Here is a 13,746-nt window from a genome sequence, read left to right as displayed (position 1 = left end):
ATAACTGCCAGGAGGTTTTCCAGTCAACTAGAATAACCCCTTTCTAGAGTGAAGACAAAAACTATTTCTTTCTTCTTGAACTATCAAGGACAAGTTATCCCAGCTTCTGAGACTATTGTAGGGTTTATCATGCAGAAGATAGACAATTAAGAATGTCTGTCTTGGGGCTGGTCCCATGGCCGAGTGGTTAAGTTCGCACACTCTGCTTCGGTGGCCGAGGGTCTTGCCAGTTTGGATCCTGGGTGGGGACATGGCACTGCTCATCAAGCCATGCTGAGGCGGCGTCCCTCATAGCACAACCAGAGGCACTCTCAACTAGAATATACAGCTATGTACTGCGGGGCTTTGGGGAGGAGGAGGAGAAGAAGAAGAAGAAAAAAAAAAAAAGATTGGCAACAGATGTTAGCTCAGGTGACAATGTTAAAAAAAAAAAAAAAGAATATCTATCTATATCTATCTTATAGCTAATGTCCTCCTGCTTTAATTTAGGCCAATTTTTGCTTAGCTTTTCTGCAAACCTGAACAAAAATGCATCAGTATCTTAGTCATTAAGTCTTTGAATAGTTGAAGACAATATGAACACACTAATTTGGCTTTTGTTTTCAAGAGTTGTTTTGTTTTTGTTTTTGGTCCAAGATGGAATTACAAAGTGAAGTATAAGAGAGAAGGTCATCTAAGTGGTTTGCCATCTCCTCTTTCAGATACGCTTTCCCTCCCCATGCTGGCTCCCCAGCCTCCCAGCCAGCAAAGCGTTATGGTTAATACCCTGCTAAAGTGTTAACTCATAACTTAAGCCTTGTGTCCTTCCTTGGCCTTTCTCCCTTCCTATGGACTAAGAAGTCTACTAATCCTGGCAAGCTGGGAACCCATAGCTCAAGAGATGGCTCATGAGGGCTTAATTATGACCCCACCTGAGGAATTTGCATTTTAATGGAAAACATTTCTGCTACCCGTTCAGTCAAGGGGAGTGAATAAAGATTTCACCAACCACTTCTGCAACGTTGAACTAACCCAAATTATTAGACGTATGTGGGGAACTAGTTTTCTTTGTATGACTTTGAATTGCTTAGTAAAATATTTAGGTTTCTCCATCTTGTTTTTAAAAATTGGATGTGATGGCTATTGAGTTCAGGGGAAGGAGTGCTTTCTGATGGTTGTGTTCCTTACTGAATGCCGTGTCCTAGATCCATTGCCCTGCCCTGCCTGGAGTGTCTTATTCATTCTACAAACATTCTTAGGATATATCTTAGTATGAGGACCTCTGCTGGGTGGAACAGGATTACTAGGTACTATTCTGCTGGTAGTCCACAGAACTACTACTTATACCTTGTATTTTGACAGTCCTTTACAGTTTACAATTTAAAAAACATTTCTCACTTATCTCATTTAATCTTCTATGTGCTCATTATAACAACCCACAAGTATATAAAGAAAATCTTCCCTGTAGACCAGTGATTAAGATGATAATATTAACCTCAATTTTCATAGGAAGAAAATGAAGCCAAGGGAAGTCAAGTGACTTGTCCTGACTAAAAATCAGGTTCTCTTGACTCTGGGTCCAGCATCCTTCCTTCTACACCATAGCTACCTGTAAAATCAGGACATTTTCAATTCACGTGCCTAGTCTCCTCTGATATTGAATGTTTATGTCACTAAATTTCTATATTGCATTTCCTCCAATTGAATTTCTTATCTTTTTTTGGTAGCACATTTTTTTCTAACTTTTCTATAATCACTCCTAACATTAGAATCATCTATGTTCAGATTTGATGGAATATTCTTGAGTCATTTGTCTGTTTATGATCCTCAGGGATTTATTCTGACCTCCCAGAATAATAGTTGTGGTTCTTTAATGATGTTTTAAAATATCATAGCCCTGATAGTTGGAGTAAATCCAGGTTTTCCTTATAGTCTGCTCCTATTTTGGTTACATTCTCTGTTCTTGCAGTATAACTAGAATTTGTTCCAGCCAACTGTTGACACCACAGTAAAGAAACTACAGCTAGTTTTTTCTGCCTCTCAAAGGAGAAAAAATTTTTGTTGGTCTGTCTCTTTAGCATAATGTATTTAAAGCACCTTAAAACACTTACTTAGCTAGTTGCACAGTCTTTCACAGACTAACCTTGTCCCTATACCTAATGCTATTTGTCTGTATTCACTTTTAGTATATTGACTTAATTTCTCTCTTTTTTTCTGGCTTTCTCACTTATTTTTCATATCCATAGCTTTTGGTATTTTGCCTTGCTGTTTTTGTAACTGACACGAGTCTTAAGCATGTAGGACTAATTTCTTGACCACCCATAGTATGCCTTCCTTCAACGGGAGTTTTTGTCATTTGATCATGTTCCATTTAACATGTTATTAATAAATTTGGTGTATTGCTCCATCTTTTTTCTTGTGGATAAGTCTCTACTCCCTGGTGTGACTTTAATTAGTAGTCCTAGAGGACATGGATTATGCCTTAACACATCCTTTGTAAAGACCCCTCAAAGAAGAAACCAAAGAAAGAATACAGGGTATGTCTTAATGTGTGTGCAGATACTCGGCTTTTCAGTCAATATTTATTTGAGTGTTTACCATTCGCCGTCCACTCTGCTAGGGCTGCACAGTCAAGCGATGGATCCACTGGGCTTACACGCTAGTAGAAGGTTCAGACAAGTAAACCAGATAATCCAAGATGGTGTTATATGGGACTTGAGAGAATGAGTTATTATGTATGTATGTGGTATACGTGTATCCAGGAGGCTCCTCAGCAGCTTTGAGGTGTCTGGGAAGGTGGCCTTTGACATCATCTGATACCTAAAGGATAAATAAGGATTGGCCAGATTTAGCAAGGGTGGGGAAGGATAAGGGGATTGGGACAGGGTGCTCATTTGAAAGAAGACATGTCTCTAGCTAGAGGGTAAAGAGGTTCATTATGGCTGCAACATGTAGATCAAGGGAGGGGGATCCCGGATGTGCTTATTAAGTGTTTGGGCTTTCTCCTAAGAACAAGGGTTTTTTAAGCCAGGGAGCAGCATGATCAAATGTGTAGTTAGAAAGCGTCCTCTGGCTGTGCAGTGGGGAGTGGTTTGGCAGAGAAGAGCTATAGGGAGACTACTTAAGAGTTCAATGAAGTAATAGAGGGTAGAGATAATAGTGATCTGAAACCAGGGTAGGTTAAGTGGAAGGATTCAAGAGACAGTTAGCAGAGAGAGTCCTTGAGAATTATTGATTGCAGGGGAGGGGGCATTAAGAGATAAAGAGACATGGTCAGGGGTGATTGGAAGTCCTTCAGTTCTCTGTTCCCTTCCCACTCCTGCATCATTGATTTTAGGCAACCATAGATTTTTAGCTGTAGTATCCATGGCCATAAAATAAATACATTTGGGTCCAGTAGGACACTTTAAATTTTGATGTTTTCTGAAATCTCTGTAGGAAAACTTTTAGAATACAGAGGGTAGTTTTATGTTGGAGATACTCTATGTTAAAAGATTAAATAGCATATTTAGGCTATAAAATAATTTATGATAATGAAAAAGTCATTTAATATTTCAGGGAAATGGTAAAATATAACCCTATTTTTAAAATGTTATGCTATTAAACATCAATTCATTGATGCTACATTTATTAGGCAAGGAAGGAATGTCAACTTCCCAGTATGGAATTACCCATCCATTGCCCAGCCTTAACTGAAATAAAAATCTACATAAAATATAAAGTAATGAAAACATTTCTTAGGTATACACATAGCTCCAGGTAGTTCCATGGGTTATCAGGAGCTATTAATGGGTTTCCTGGAAGAATCTGGATCAATAATCAAATGAAACAAGTTACCGCTTTGGGCTTATCCTTTGCTAGGAAGTCACCAGTGGCCAGTTCACTTCTAATACCATCTAGGCAGTTATTTCCCTCCCTCCCTTCATCCATCCTTCTCTCCCTTTGTTCTTTTATTTTCTTTTAAGTTAATTTGTTTCTTACCAGAACTTCCTTAAATGCTTGGCTTGAGAATTCTCTTGAGAAGTGTAAAGAATATGGAACTGGCACCTTTGTTTTGGTCTTGACTCTGCCAAAAGAAGCTGAGATTACGAATTTGCTACTTCTCAGGATCTTGGTTTCTACAGCTATAAAATGAGAAAGCTGAAGCAGATTAGTCACAAGGGGACTACCAGCTCTGATTCTTCCATCTGCGTATTCTTTTTGCTGGACCTGTACATCCAGTTGCTTCCAGGCCTTTGTTTACTTGACGGTGCCACTGGTACTTGAGATTGGTTATCAGCGCCACCACCTCATATTGAAGCTTCTGTAGTTTGTTCCAGCCCCCACCATCAGAACCAAGGGACTGAGGGATAAGTTACTGGAAAGCAGTCCCAGGGGAGGAGGAGAGGCAGCTGCAAGTCCAATGTTTAAATGACCTACACGTAGCTCAGGAAACTTGCCCCTTCGTAGCATTTCCTTCTTGCCATTTCTTTTATTATTTTTTTAACCAGACAAATGTTTGAATTTTTTTGTTTTGTTCTGTTTTCCTTTTTGTGTGTGTGTATTTTCTTCTTGGAATGGGAAAGGTGGGGTGGTTGCTGAAGAGGGGAAAGGAGAAACAACCGAACATTTTACTACAAACTGTGTGCCTCCAGGGACACAAAGCACACATTTCCTTACAAAGGTAGTGATTCTCTCCCCCACCCGCAAGTCTGTCATCGCAGTTTCAGTTAGGACAACCCCACCTCCACATCTCTCTTTAGGTTCTGCTCTCTAGCACATTGGAAGCCCTCCCTGCATTGCTGATCTAAGTCCTCCGAACACCCATGCCCACACTCACCTCCTCAGTGAATGCTGCTTGACCTCACTTGCTGGTGATTACCAATCAATCACATTTAAGCCCCCTAGACTTCATTGTTATTCTTTAAAAATATATTTAACATAGGTTCAGATGCAAAATCGGAAGATACCAAGTCATACTGTGTATGTTGTAGTATATACAGTAATATCTTCCCTTACATATTTTAAATACATTAGAAGTAGGGTGACTTTTCACATATTGATCTGTTTAGTCTCCGAGATGAAAGGTCTGAAGAGTAATCCTTCAGCTATAAAGTCATTTGACCTGACTTGTTTTCTGTGCTCATTGTGATTGCTGTGACTTATTGAAGTTGATCCCAGCTTTGAAATTGGCATGTATACTTTTTCAAAATGGTTCTTATAAGGACTATAAAAATGTGGTCATTGAAAGCTATTTCAGAAAATGTATTGCTCTTGCTATGATATTAAAAATGGTAATTTAAAAATTTTATGTCCACTCTGCATGTTTAATTATAAATTGGATATTTTTAAAAGCTATCTTGGTCTACTTCTTTGTGTGTTTTAAATTTGGAATGGATCTTTGAACAGCTGTACAGCTGCTGGACCAGTGGTCATTGGGTCCGTTGGTTTGCCATGAGAGCCATCACCACAGGCTGTCTCCCTGGTAGTAAGGAAGGTGTCTTGGTCAACTGGAGGTAAAACAAATACTTTGCATTAATCACTCCCCCCTTTACTGTCAGCTCCCTGACCATCACTGCTCAGACCATCACGGAAGCAAAGATGATGTAATCGTAACATCTTTTCCTCTTTATTATACACAAGATTGAAGCTGCCCTTTGCTAATTCTCTTTGGGATGTCCATTCTAACGTGTGTTTTATCGATGGAGACCACACTGCTTTGCCTGCTACCCTAGGATTACTGGATTGCAGTCTTCCAAGAAGCAAAGAATCAGGTCTAATTTATGTTTAGCAAAATAGTGGTTGTAGTAGAAATTTGTAAGTTTGTGGAATGCAGTAGAATAGGATTGAATGACTGTGAGGAATCCTTTAATGCATGCTTTTCAGCAATTCTTTTTGCAATGAATGTTCTCTTGTCCATCTCAAAGTCCACTAAAAGAGCACTGGGGGTTTTTGTTTGTTTTGTTTTGAACCTTGCAAACAGTGGTAACTCTTTACCTTTCCACTAACACCCCCACCCCGCTCCCTCTTGCTTACAGTTGTCAAATGTCATGATCTCTGGACCCACCCCACAGTAACAAGTTCGTTAGTGATTTTTAAATACGGTGCAAATCAAGGGATGTCCATCCCGCTGCGGCCCACATGGGACTGGCTTGGGGAAGACGCAGCTGAGTAGACAGTTTCTCAGGGTGACTCATTCTCAACACTGACCGTTGTTTTTACATCCGCCAGGGAAAATATACCAGACATTGTTATGATGAAAACAACCGAGAGAGGCTGGTGGTGAGAAGACCCGAGATAGAATTTGGCCAGAGCTGCGCGTCGCCCGGGAGCTGCGGCGGCGGGGCGGGCGGGGCGTCGGCGGCACCTGTGAGGCGCGCGGGCGGCGGGCGTGGCCGGGGGCGTGGCCGGCGGCGGCGCCGGCGGTTGGAAGGGGGTGGAGTTGCCCTTGGAGGCGGCACCGGCCCTGGGCCCCGAGGCCCGCCGCGCCCTATCGGGCCCGAGCCGAGTGGCCCCGCGGAGCCGGCGCGCTCCCGCCTGCAGGGGGAGGGCGGACGGGGCGCGGGGACCGGCCAGGCCGCGGCGGGCGCTGTTTCTCTTTCACTTTCCTTCCCTCTGAGGCCGGCGCGCTGGCGGGCGAGGAGCGGCGGCGGCCGCTGCCGCGGGGTAGGTCCTGGGCGGGCTCGGGAGCTGCCGAGTGGCCGGACTGCGGCCGCCCCCGCGGTCCCCGCCCGAGTTGGCGCCCGGGGCGAGGGGCACCTCCTGGCACCTGCCGCGGCCGGCGCCGCCGGGAGCCCGGGGAGCCCGCGGGGGCGCGGGCGGGGGCGGGCCGCAGTCTCTGGGCTTCGGAGCCGCGCTCTTCCCTCAGGGCGGCGGGCGGCGGGGGCCGGGGAGGCGGCGCGTCCTCCTCCGCGCAGCGCGGCGGCCCCAGCGGCGCGGCGGCCGGGCCCGGGCACCTGCCGGCGGGCGGGGCGGGCTTGCGTGGGACCGCCCAGGGCCTGCCGCCGGCTCCCGCCGGGGCGGCGGAAAAGTTCCTTTCTGGCCCGGCCCTGCAGGGACTTGCTTCCTTTAACTGTCTCGCTGACAGGGCTCTTGGGCTTACGGGCTGGACCCGCCCCCGGTCGGGCCGTGCATTTCCTCTCTGAGAGGACTTTCCCTTACTTCCCGGCAAACCTGTGGGAAAGGCAGGGCCGTGAATCCCAGTGTCTGGAAGGGGAAGCTGAGCCCCGGGCACGGATGTGCGGAGCCTGGCCAAGGGCTTCCAGCGCAGAGGCCGGACTCCAGAGCCCTGCCTGTCGGCTCTGCGTGCTCTCTTGCACCCTAGGCACGTTTTCCCGAGGGGATAGGATGCTTCCACGCAGAGCCTATTCCGTGCACATTGTCAGCGGCGGTGTGTCCAGGGAATGATGCCTTTGACCTTTCCGGTTGCTTTATGCTTGCCTATGAGCTAACAGCTAGGACAGGAGGAAAGTTCCTGTTTATAGAATTAACTTAGGAAATCAATACCTTCTTTCGTGTTGTGTTTTCTAAGAGGACACATTTGTTGCAAGAAACTTTTTAAACTTTTTTTTTTTTTTAGTAATCTGTGTACAAGCCAATTATGCTAAACATTTTTGGGAAAAAATGACATTCAGTTTTTACTGTGTGCTAACTCTATGTATATTGTCTCATTTAATCCCCACCACTCTAGAAAACTGGCACTCTTATTTTCATTTTACAGTCAAAATAGCTGAGATTTAGGATAAGTAACATTGCCCAGGTTATACGTTTACCAAATGTGACTGGTTTCTCTCAAAGATTTTGCCATCCTCTAATGGAGGAGATAAAGAGTGAATGTAACTGTAAATCAAAATAAAGGGAAAATGTAATAGGAGAGAAGTAAGGGTCTAAAAGGGAGAGATTACACTGAGGATAATCAGCGTAGCTTTTTGTATGGAGAAGGGTTTTGAAGGATAGGTAGGATGTAGAGCCTGCAGAGTGGACTGTGGGAGAGAGTGATCCTTTCGGTTTGTCTGAAGAAAAGTGTGGAAGGGTGTGTTAGGGTCACCCTGTGAAGGGTCTCATATGACAAGCTAAGAAATATAAACACGTTTCTGTTGTAAAGAGGAGACACTGACATTCTTTGAGAAGAGGACTCAAATGTGATAGAATAAAATCAGCCTTGTAGAATATAAGGTGGGCTGCAGTTGGAGAGGTACTGTTGAGGTAGGGTGGCTGTGGATGGAACGGAAAAGGACGCGAACTTGATTGGACTACTCACTGGGTGTGGGGTACAAAGTGGAAATAGCGTTTTGATAGGGAAGATAATGACTTCAGTTCTGAATCGTTTAACTTGTATTGGCAGGAACTCCTAGTCAAGCAGATAGTTAAAGTGCATTACTGGAGAGGGAAGGAAATCAAAACTGGCAGTAATAGCCTTGGGTGTCATTTGTACAGAGGTGATAGTTGAGGCCCCGGGATTGGGTGAATTTGTCATTATTCTGAATTAAATAATAACAGTTGTACAAATTAATGTTACGATGAGGGAAACGTTCTCTTCACCTGTTCACCCAGTTTGGAACATGTAACATTTGCTGCTAAGATAATGACAATACGGTATGAGGAATTTGACACCTTTTTCTCTCATCTTTTTAAAATTTTTGTGGAGACAGATATGGAAAAGCAGAACCACCAAAAGGAGTGATGACCAGTGATCTCATGATAAATCTGGATGTCAGTTCTCATGCCTCAGGACATCCAGTCGGGAACTCCACACCAGCTCCTGGCATCAGACTTTCATCTACTTAATACCCCTCTTTGCCTGTACTACTAAAGCCAGTCATAGCTGACCACGAATGGCTACCCAAAGGAAACACTTGGTGAAAGATTTCAATCCTTACATCACCTGCTATATCTGTAAAGGGTATCTGATCAAGCCAACTACAGTGACCGAATGCCTCCATACCTGTAAGTATCCTTTTATGTCATCTATCCATCCAAAGTCATCAGTTGCGTGTTCTCTTTTAAAACCACACATTTTCTTTTTATCTAGATTTTAACTTTTAAAGCAATGAGTATTCTAAGAATTAACTTTGAATTTATTTTCAGGATTGAATATATTTGTCATTAGGATACCTGTGACATGAAATTTTTCTTGTGTTATTTAAATCTTAATAGGTGACTTTCATCTGATTTTAAAATGTTCTAAAAAAATCTTAAGCATATTATTGGTTATAGTTTTTTAATTAAGATGTGCATACTTTAATTCTTTGCTTTTTTTTTAAACCACTTTATTGAGGTATGGTTGAAATACAAAAAGCTATACATATTTAATGTATGCAGCTTGATGAGTTTAGAGATAAACGTATGCCCGTGCAACCATTACTGCATCTATGCCATAAACCTGTCCATCACCTCCAAAAGTTTCCTCCCCCTCTTATTATTACTTTTGTGATAAAAACACTTAACGTAAAATCTACCCTCTTAGCAAAGTTTAAGTATACAACACAGTATTATTAAATATAGGTGCTATGCTGTACAGATCTCTAGGACTTACTCATCTGGTATAACTGAAACTTTGTACCCTTTGACTAATAACCACCAGCCTCAACATCACCCGGGAACTTGTTAGAAATGCAGGTTATCAGGCCCCAACCCAGAATTTCTGAATCAGAAACTCTGGGAGTAGGCCCAGCAGTCTGTATTTAACAAGCTCGCCAGGTGATTCTGAAGCACTCTCACATTTGAGAAGCACTGTTTTATTAATATGGTCAAAACTGTGGAACTCCCGACAACTTTCTTTCTCACCTGTCCCATCAGTAGAGGAAGAAACATTTTTATAGCCACTTACGCCAGGATTTCATACCTTTTGTGTTTCTGCCAGTATGAATTTATATTCTTACTTCAATGAAAATAATTCCAGTGAGTTCTAGTTTAATGCCTATTTTGTGCACCAAAGTAGATACTTTACATATCTGCATTTTAGCTTTACAGTAACCTTGAAGCAGTTTGGAGTGGATGAGGGGAGAGAGGGAGAGGGTATAGAGATGATCTTCATTTTGTGGGTGTGGAAACTAAGAGTTAAGTAACTTTCCCAGTCTCACAGCTAGTGAGTGGTGGAATGGACCTGGATTCAACTCCCAAACCCATGCTCTTTCTAAGATAACATGGTGCTTTTTTTTTTTAATCCCTCCCTTTTAGCTCTTCTCCCTCTGCTGAAGTGACATAATATTATACCATTAGTTTCAAACAGGGGTACAAGACAGAATGACCTGGAAATGGTTAAAATGGCAAATTTTATGTTATGTAGATTTGACCACAATAAAAAAGAATAGAATCATCTAGAAAGCTGTTTAAACATACTCATGCTCAGAAACTCTACCTGGAGAGTTTCAGTGTATGTTGTGGTGAGGTCTGGGCATGTGTTTTTTGGAAAACCCCTCCAAATGATGCTGATATTTATTCCTTTTGGGTATTACTGGCCCATGCAATTCAGTTAGCAATTAACTATTAACTGTTCTTGAAATAGTAATTTATTGTTGCTCTGTGTCATTATTTAACTTGAACAATATTCAGTTAAATAGCATCGAATAGATATTTATTGAATACGTGCTGTGTACCAGGCACTGTTCTAGGCACAGAGGCTGCAGCAGTGAACAAGATAGTCAAAACTCTGCTCTCAAGAAGTTTACATTCTAGTAGGGGAAACTGGTAATAAATATGTGCCACGTTAGATAGTGTTAAATGCTATGAAGAGGGACAAAGAAGGATTGTAGATAGAAGAGATTGGGTTATTTTATAGAGTGTCAGGGTCCGCCTCTTTGCTACCAAGACGTTTGAACAGAAACCTGAAGGGACTGACTTCTGTGGATATAAGAGAAGAACATTCTAGACAGAAAGAAAAGCAAGTCCAAGGCTTGGGGTGGGAATGTCCTTAGCAGGTTCAAGGAACAGCAAATCAGTTAGAAGGCGCTGGCTGAAGGTCAGCTGAAAGGTTATCCGGCCGCAGCCAGGGTAATGAGGTGTGAGATGGAGGTGGGCCGAGTGATTGGATCATGGATGTACTTTGCAGGAGCCAATGGGATGTGGCTGCTCTAGAGTGGGATCTTTATCTTATACTTCTGTGTTTCACTCTACACCAAGCATGGTACTTGGACATGGTCCACAGTGTGTTTTGTTTCTTCCAACAGTTGTGCATTGTTTTTATCTTTGGATTTCTCCAGCAAAAACTGCCAACGTTGTTTTGAAAGATGAGAAGAAAGCACAAATTCTCCAATTTCTACCTATATAATACAGATTTTATATCTGTTCTTCTATGAGAAAATTTTCTTTGGGGTATAATGAAATCCCAATTTAAATTTCACTTTTTTAGAGTAAAAACAAATATTCTAGAAGTATGAATGATCATTTTATAAGATAGGGTTATGTTTATGTTTGCAACAGCAATTTAAGGTCTAAAGGGGTAAAGTGACAGCTTAACTGCACAAGTCATTCTATCCTGAAAAATCCCATGGTGGTCATCAAGCCCCATTACTGAGAGAGACTGAACATGGCAGAAGTATGATTAAAAGACAGTGGTAAATCACAAATGTGGTCTTTATCATCAACAGCGAACATAGAACAGTAGAGTAAATGATAGAGTCAGGTACTCAATCTCATGTCTGAGGAGACTTGAGGACTCTGTTATGCTAATCTTGATACTTTCCGGTCCTTGGATTTCTGTGTATTTTTTTGGTTGTATTTATATTGGGGCTTAGAGGCAAAAACTATCCCACTTGTAAAATGTCCTGTTATTTGTTACAATCAGATAAATAGTACCGCAAAACAGTGTTCCTGAATCATTTTTGGGTCTTTGTTGTTACCTGGTTTTCTTATGTATAATGTGGGACAGATAACAGTGGTGCTGTAATTTGGGATCAGTATAGAAAATAGAAAAGTCAGATGGCCAAATGGGACAGGAGGAAAGTGAGAATTGTCATGTGACGCTGTGGTACCCTATAATATTTTTTATCTTAGGCATGTAAAAATAATACCTAATTAAAATAACTTTATGCAAAGACTACAATTTTATGATACCATAAGGAAAGAAGGAGTAAACAGGGGCCAGCCCCGTGGCCGAGTGGTTAAGTTCGCATGCTCTGCTTGAGCTGCCCAGGGTTTTGCTGGTTCGGATCCTGGGCGTGGACATGGCACCACTCGTCAGGCCACGCTGAGGCAGCATCCCACATGCCACAACTGGAAGGACCCAGAACTGAAAACATATATACATATACAACTGTGTACTGGGGGAATTTGGGGAGAAAAAGCAGGAAAAAAAAGATTGGCAACAGTTGTTAGCTCAGGTGCCAATCTTTAAAAAAGAGAAAAAGAATGGGTAAATAATAGTTCTCATTATGAAAACTCATAATAAAATACACAGATTTTGGTCTTACTGTTCAAGTTTGAAATATATAAATGGAGCTTTATTATTGGTGAGCAAAACCAGACTTGGAATCTACCCTTCTGGACTGTCTGGTCAATGGAAGAAGGAGTAATCAAGTTATGAAATGTACAAAATAAATTTGGATGCCGATAGGTGTGATGGAAATAATGAAACAGAATGATATAGTGGCAGATATGTGTCAGGATATTGTAGTAGAATGGAATGCAAGAGAAGGAATTAGAGTATTTTCTGAAACTCCTAAAGCCATAAGCCCTAGGCCTTCTCAGGTGGGACATTAGCACCTGGGCCTGGCTGCCGTGGAGGTGCATTGGGGTGGGAGGTAGGGAACATGAGTGACTCTTCCCACTTTGACAGAGGTAAATGAAGTTATTTTACTCTTCTTTCAAAATACTCTGCAAAACACATTTCAACTCTTTCTCTCTCCTCCTCAAATCAGATAGATTGTTGCTCTTCCATTCTCCTGTTGAGAAATTCTGGAGCTAACACAGCCTGGCTTCCCTGTGATTGTAGAAATAAGGGCCAAAAGGACCAGCAGGACGGCTGACTGCGGTAGCATTTAATGTTCTTAGCACTCTAGCTATGTGGGAGAAAGAGAAAGGGGGAAGCCAGTCAGGTGGGAGAGAGAGGCAAACTATGTCCCGGGCTCCTGGCAAGGAGTTGCAAAAAAAAAAAAAACTTATAAAAGCCCCATCTTTAAGGAGGCTCATATCTTACCTTCTAACACCACTTCCCTTCAGTAGGCCAAGGACATTTGTTAAAAAGATAAAATTTTAAAATGAAGTAAAAATTTGAAACACAAATGAGTTTTAGCTTTACACGGTCACTTAATGCTAGATAAACCAAATTCATATTAACCATGGTAAGATGTCTATGAGATAATTTTAATAACCCAGCAAACCTCAGGAAATAAACATCTTCACACAAATAATTACTGAATTCTTTAAAATAAATAAGTAGATGTCAGGCACTTCACTAGCCACTGGGGTAGAGTGGTAAAAAAGATAAACTTTGAGGACCGGGCGCCTGGTGGAACAGCGGTAAAGTGAACACGTTCCGCTTTGGCGGCCCGGGGTTCGCCGGTTCAGATCCCGCGTGCAGACATGGTACCACTTGGCAAGCCATGCTGTGGTAGGCGTCCCACATATAAAGTAGAGGAAGATGGGCACGGATGTTAGCTCAGGGCCAGCCTTCCTCAGCAAAAAGAGGAGGATTTGCAGCAGATGTTAGCTCAGGGCTAATCTTCCTCAAAAAAAAAAAAAAGATAAATTTTGAGCTTAAACTCTATCAGGCAAAACTTCTCATAAGCCAGGAAGAACTTTCTCCATGGGTATTTGGATCTATCTTTTTTCTTTCCTGTGTGAACTCAT

At 42.3% G+C, this 13,746-nt stretch overlaps 1 protein-coding gene across 5 annotated transcripts in view; it reads left to right on the top strand.

Moving 5' to 3' along the window:
- PCGF5 (polycomb group ring finger 5) overlaps positions 1–13,746 on the top strand; it is a 118,747-nt gene that overhangs the window by 45,835 nt on the left and 59,166 nt on the right. For 3 of the 5 annotated variants that reach the window (XM_070487300.1, XM_070487290.1, XM_070487293.1), the window contains one exon: positions 8,610–8,904. In XM_070487300.1, coding sequence (XP_070343401.1) covers positions 8,793–8,904 — 112 coding nt within the window. In that variant the 5' untranslated portion in view covers positions 8,610–8,792. Of the gene's footprint in view, positions 1–6,458; positions 6,625–8,609; positions 8,905–13,746 lie in introns of those variants that run through there. The other 2 variants (XM_044754359.2, XM_070487298.1) reach the window with 2 other exon arrangements.

This window comes from Equus asinus, chromosome 2 (genome assembly GCF_041296235.1).
Source record: "Equus asinus isolate D_3611 breed Donkey chromosome 2, EquAss-T2T_v2, whole genome shotgun sequence".
In the NCBI taxonomy this organism is placed as follows: Eukaryota; Metazoa; Chordata; class Mammalia; order Perissodactyla; family Equidae; genus Equus; species Equus asinus.
This window is presented reverse-complemented; position numbering and strand designations above follow the sequence as displayed.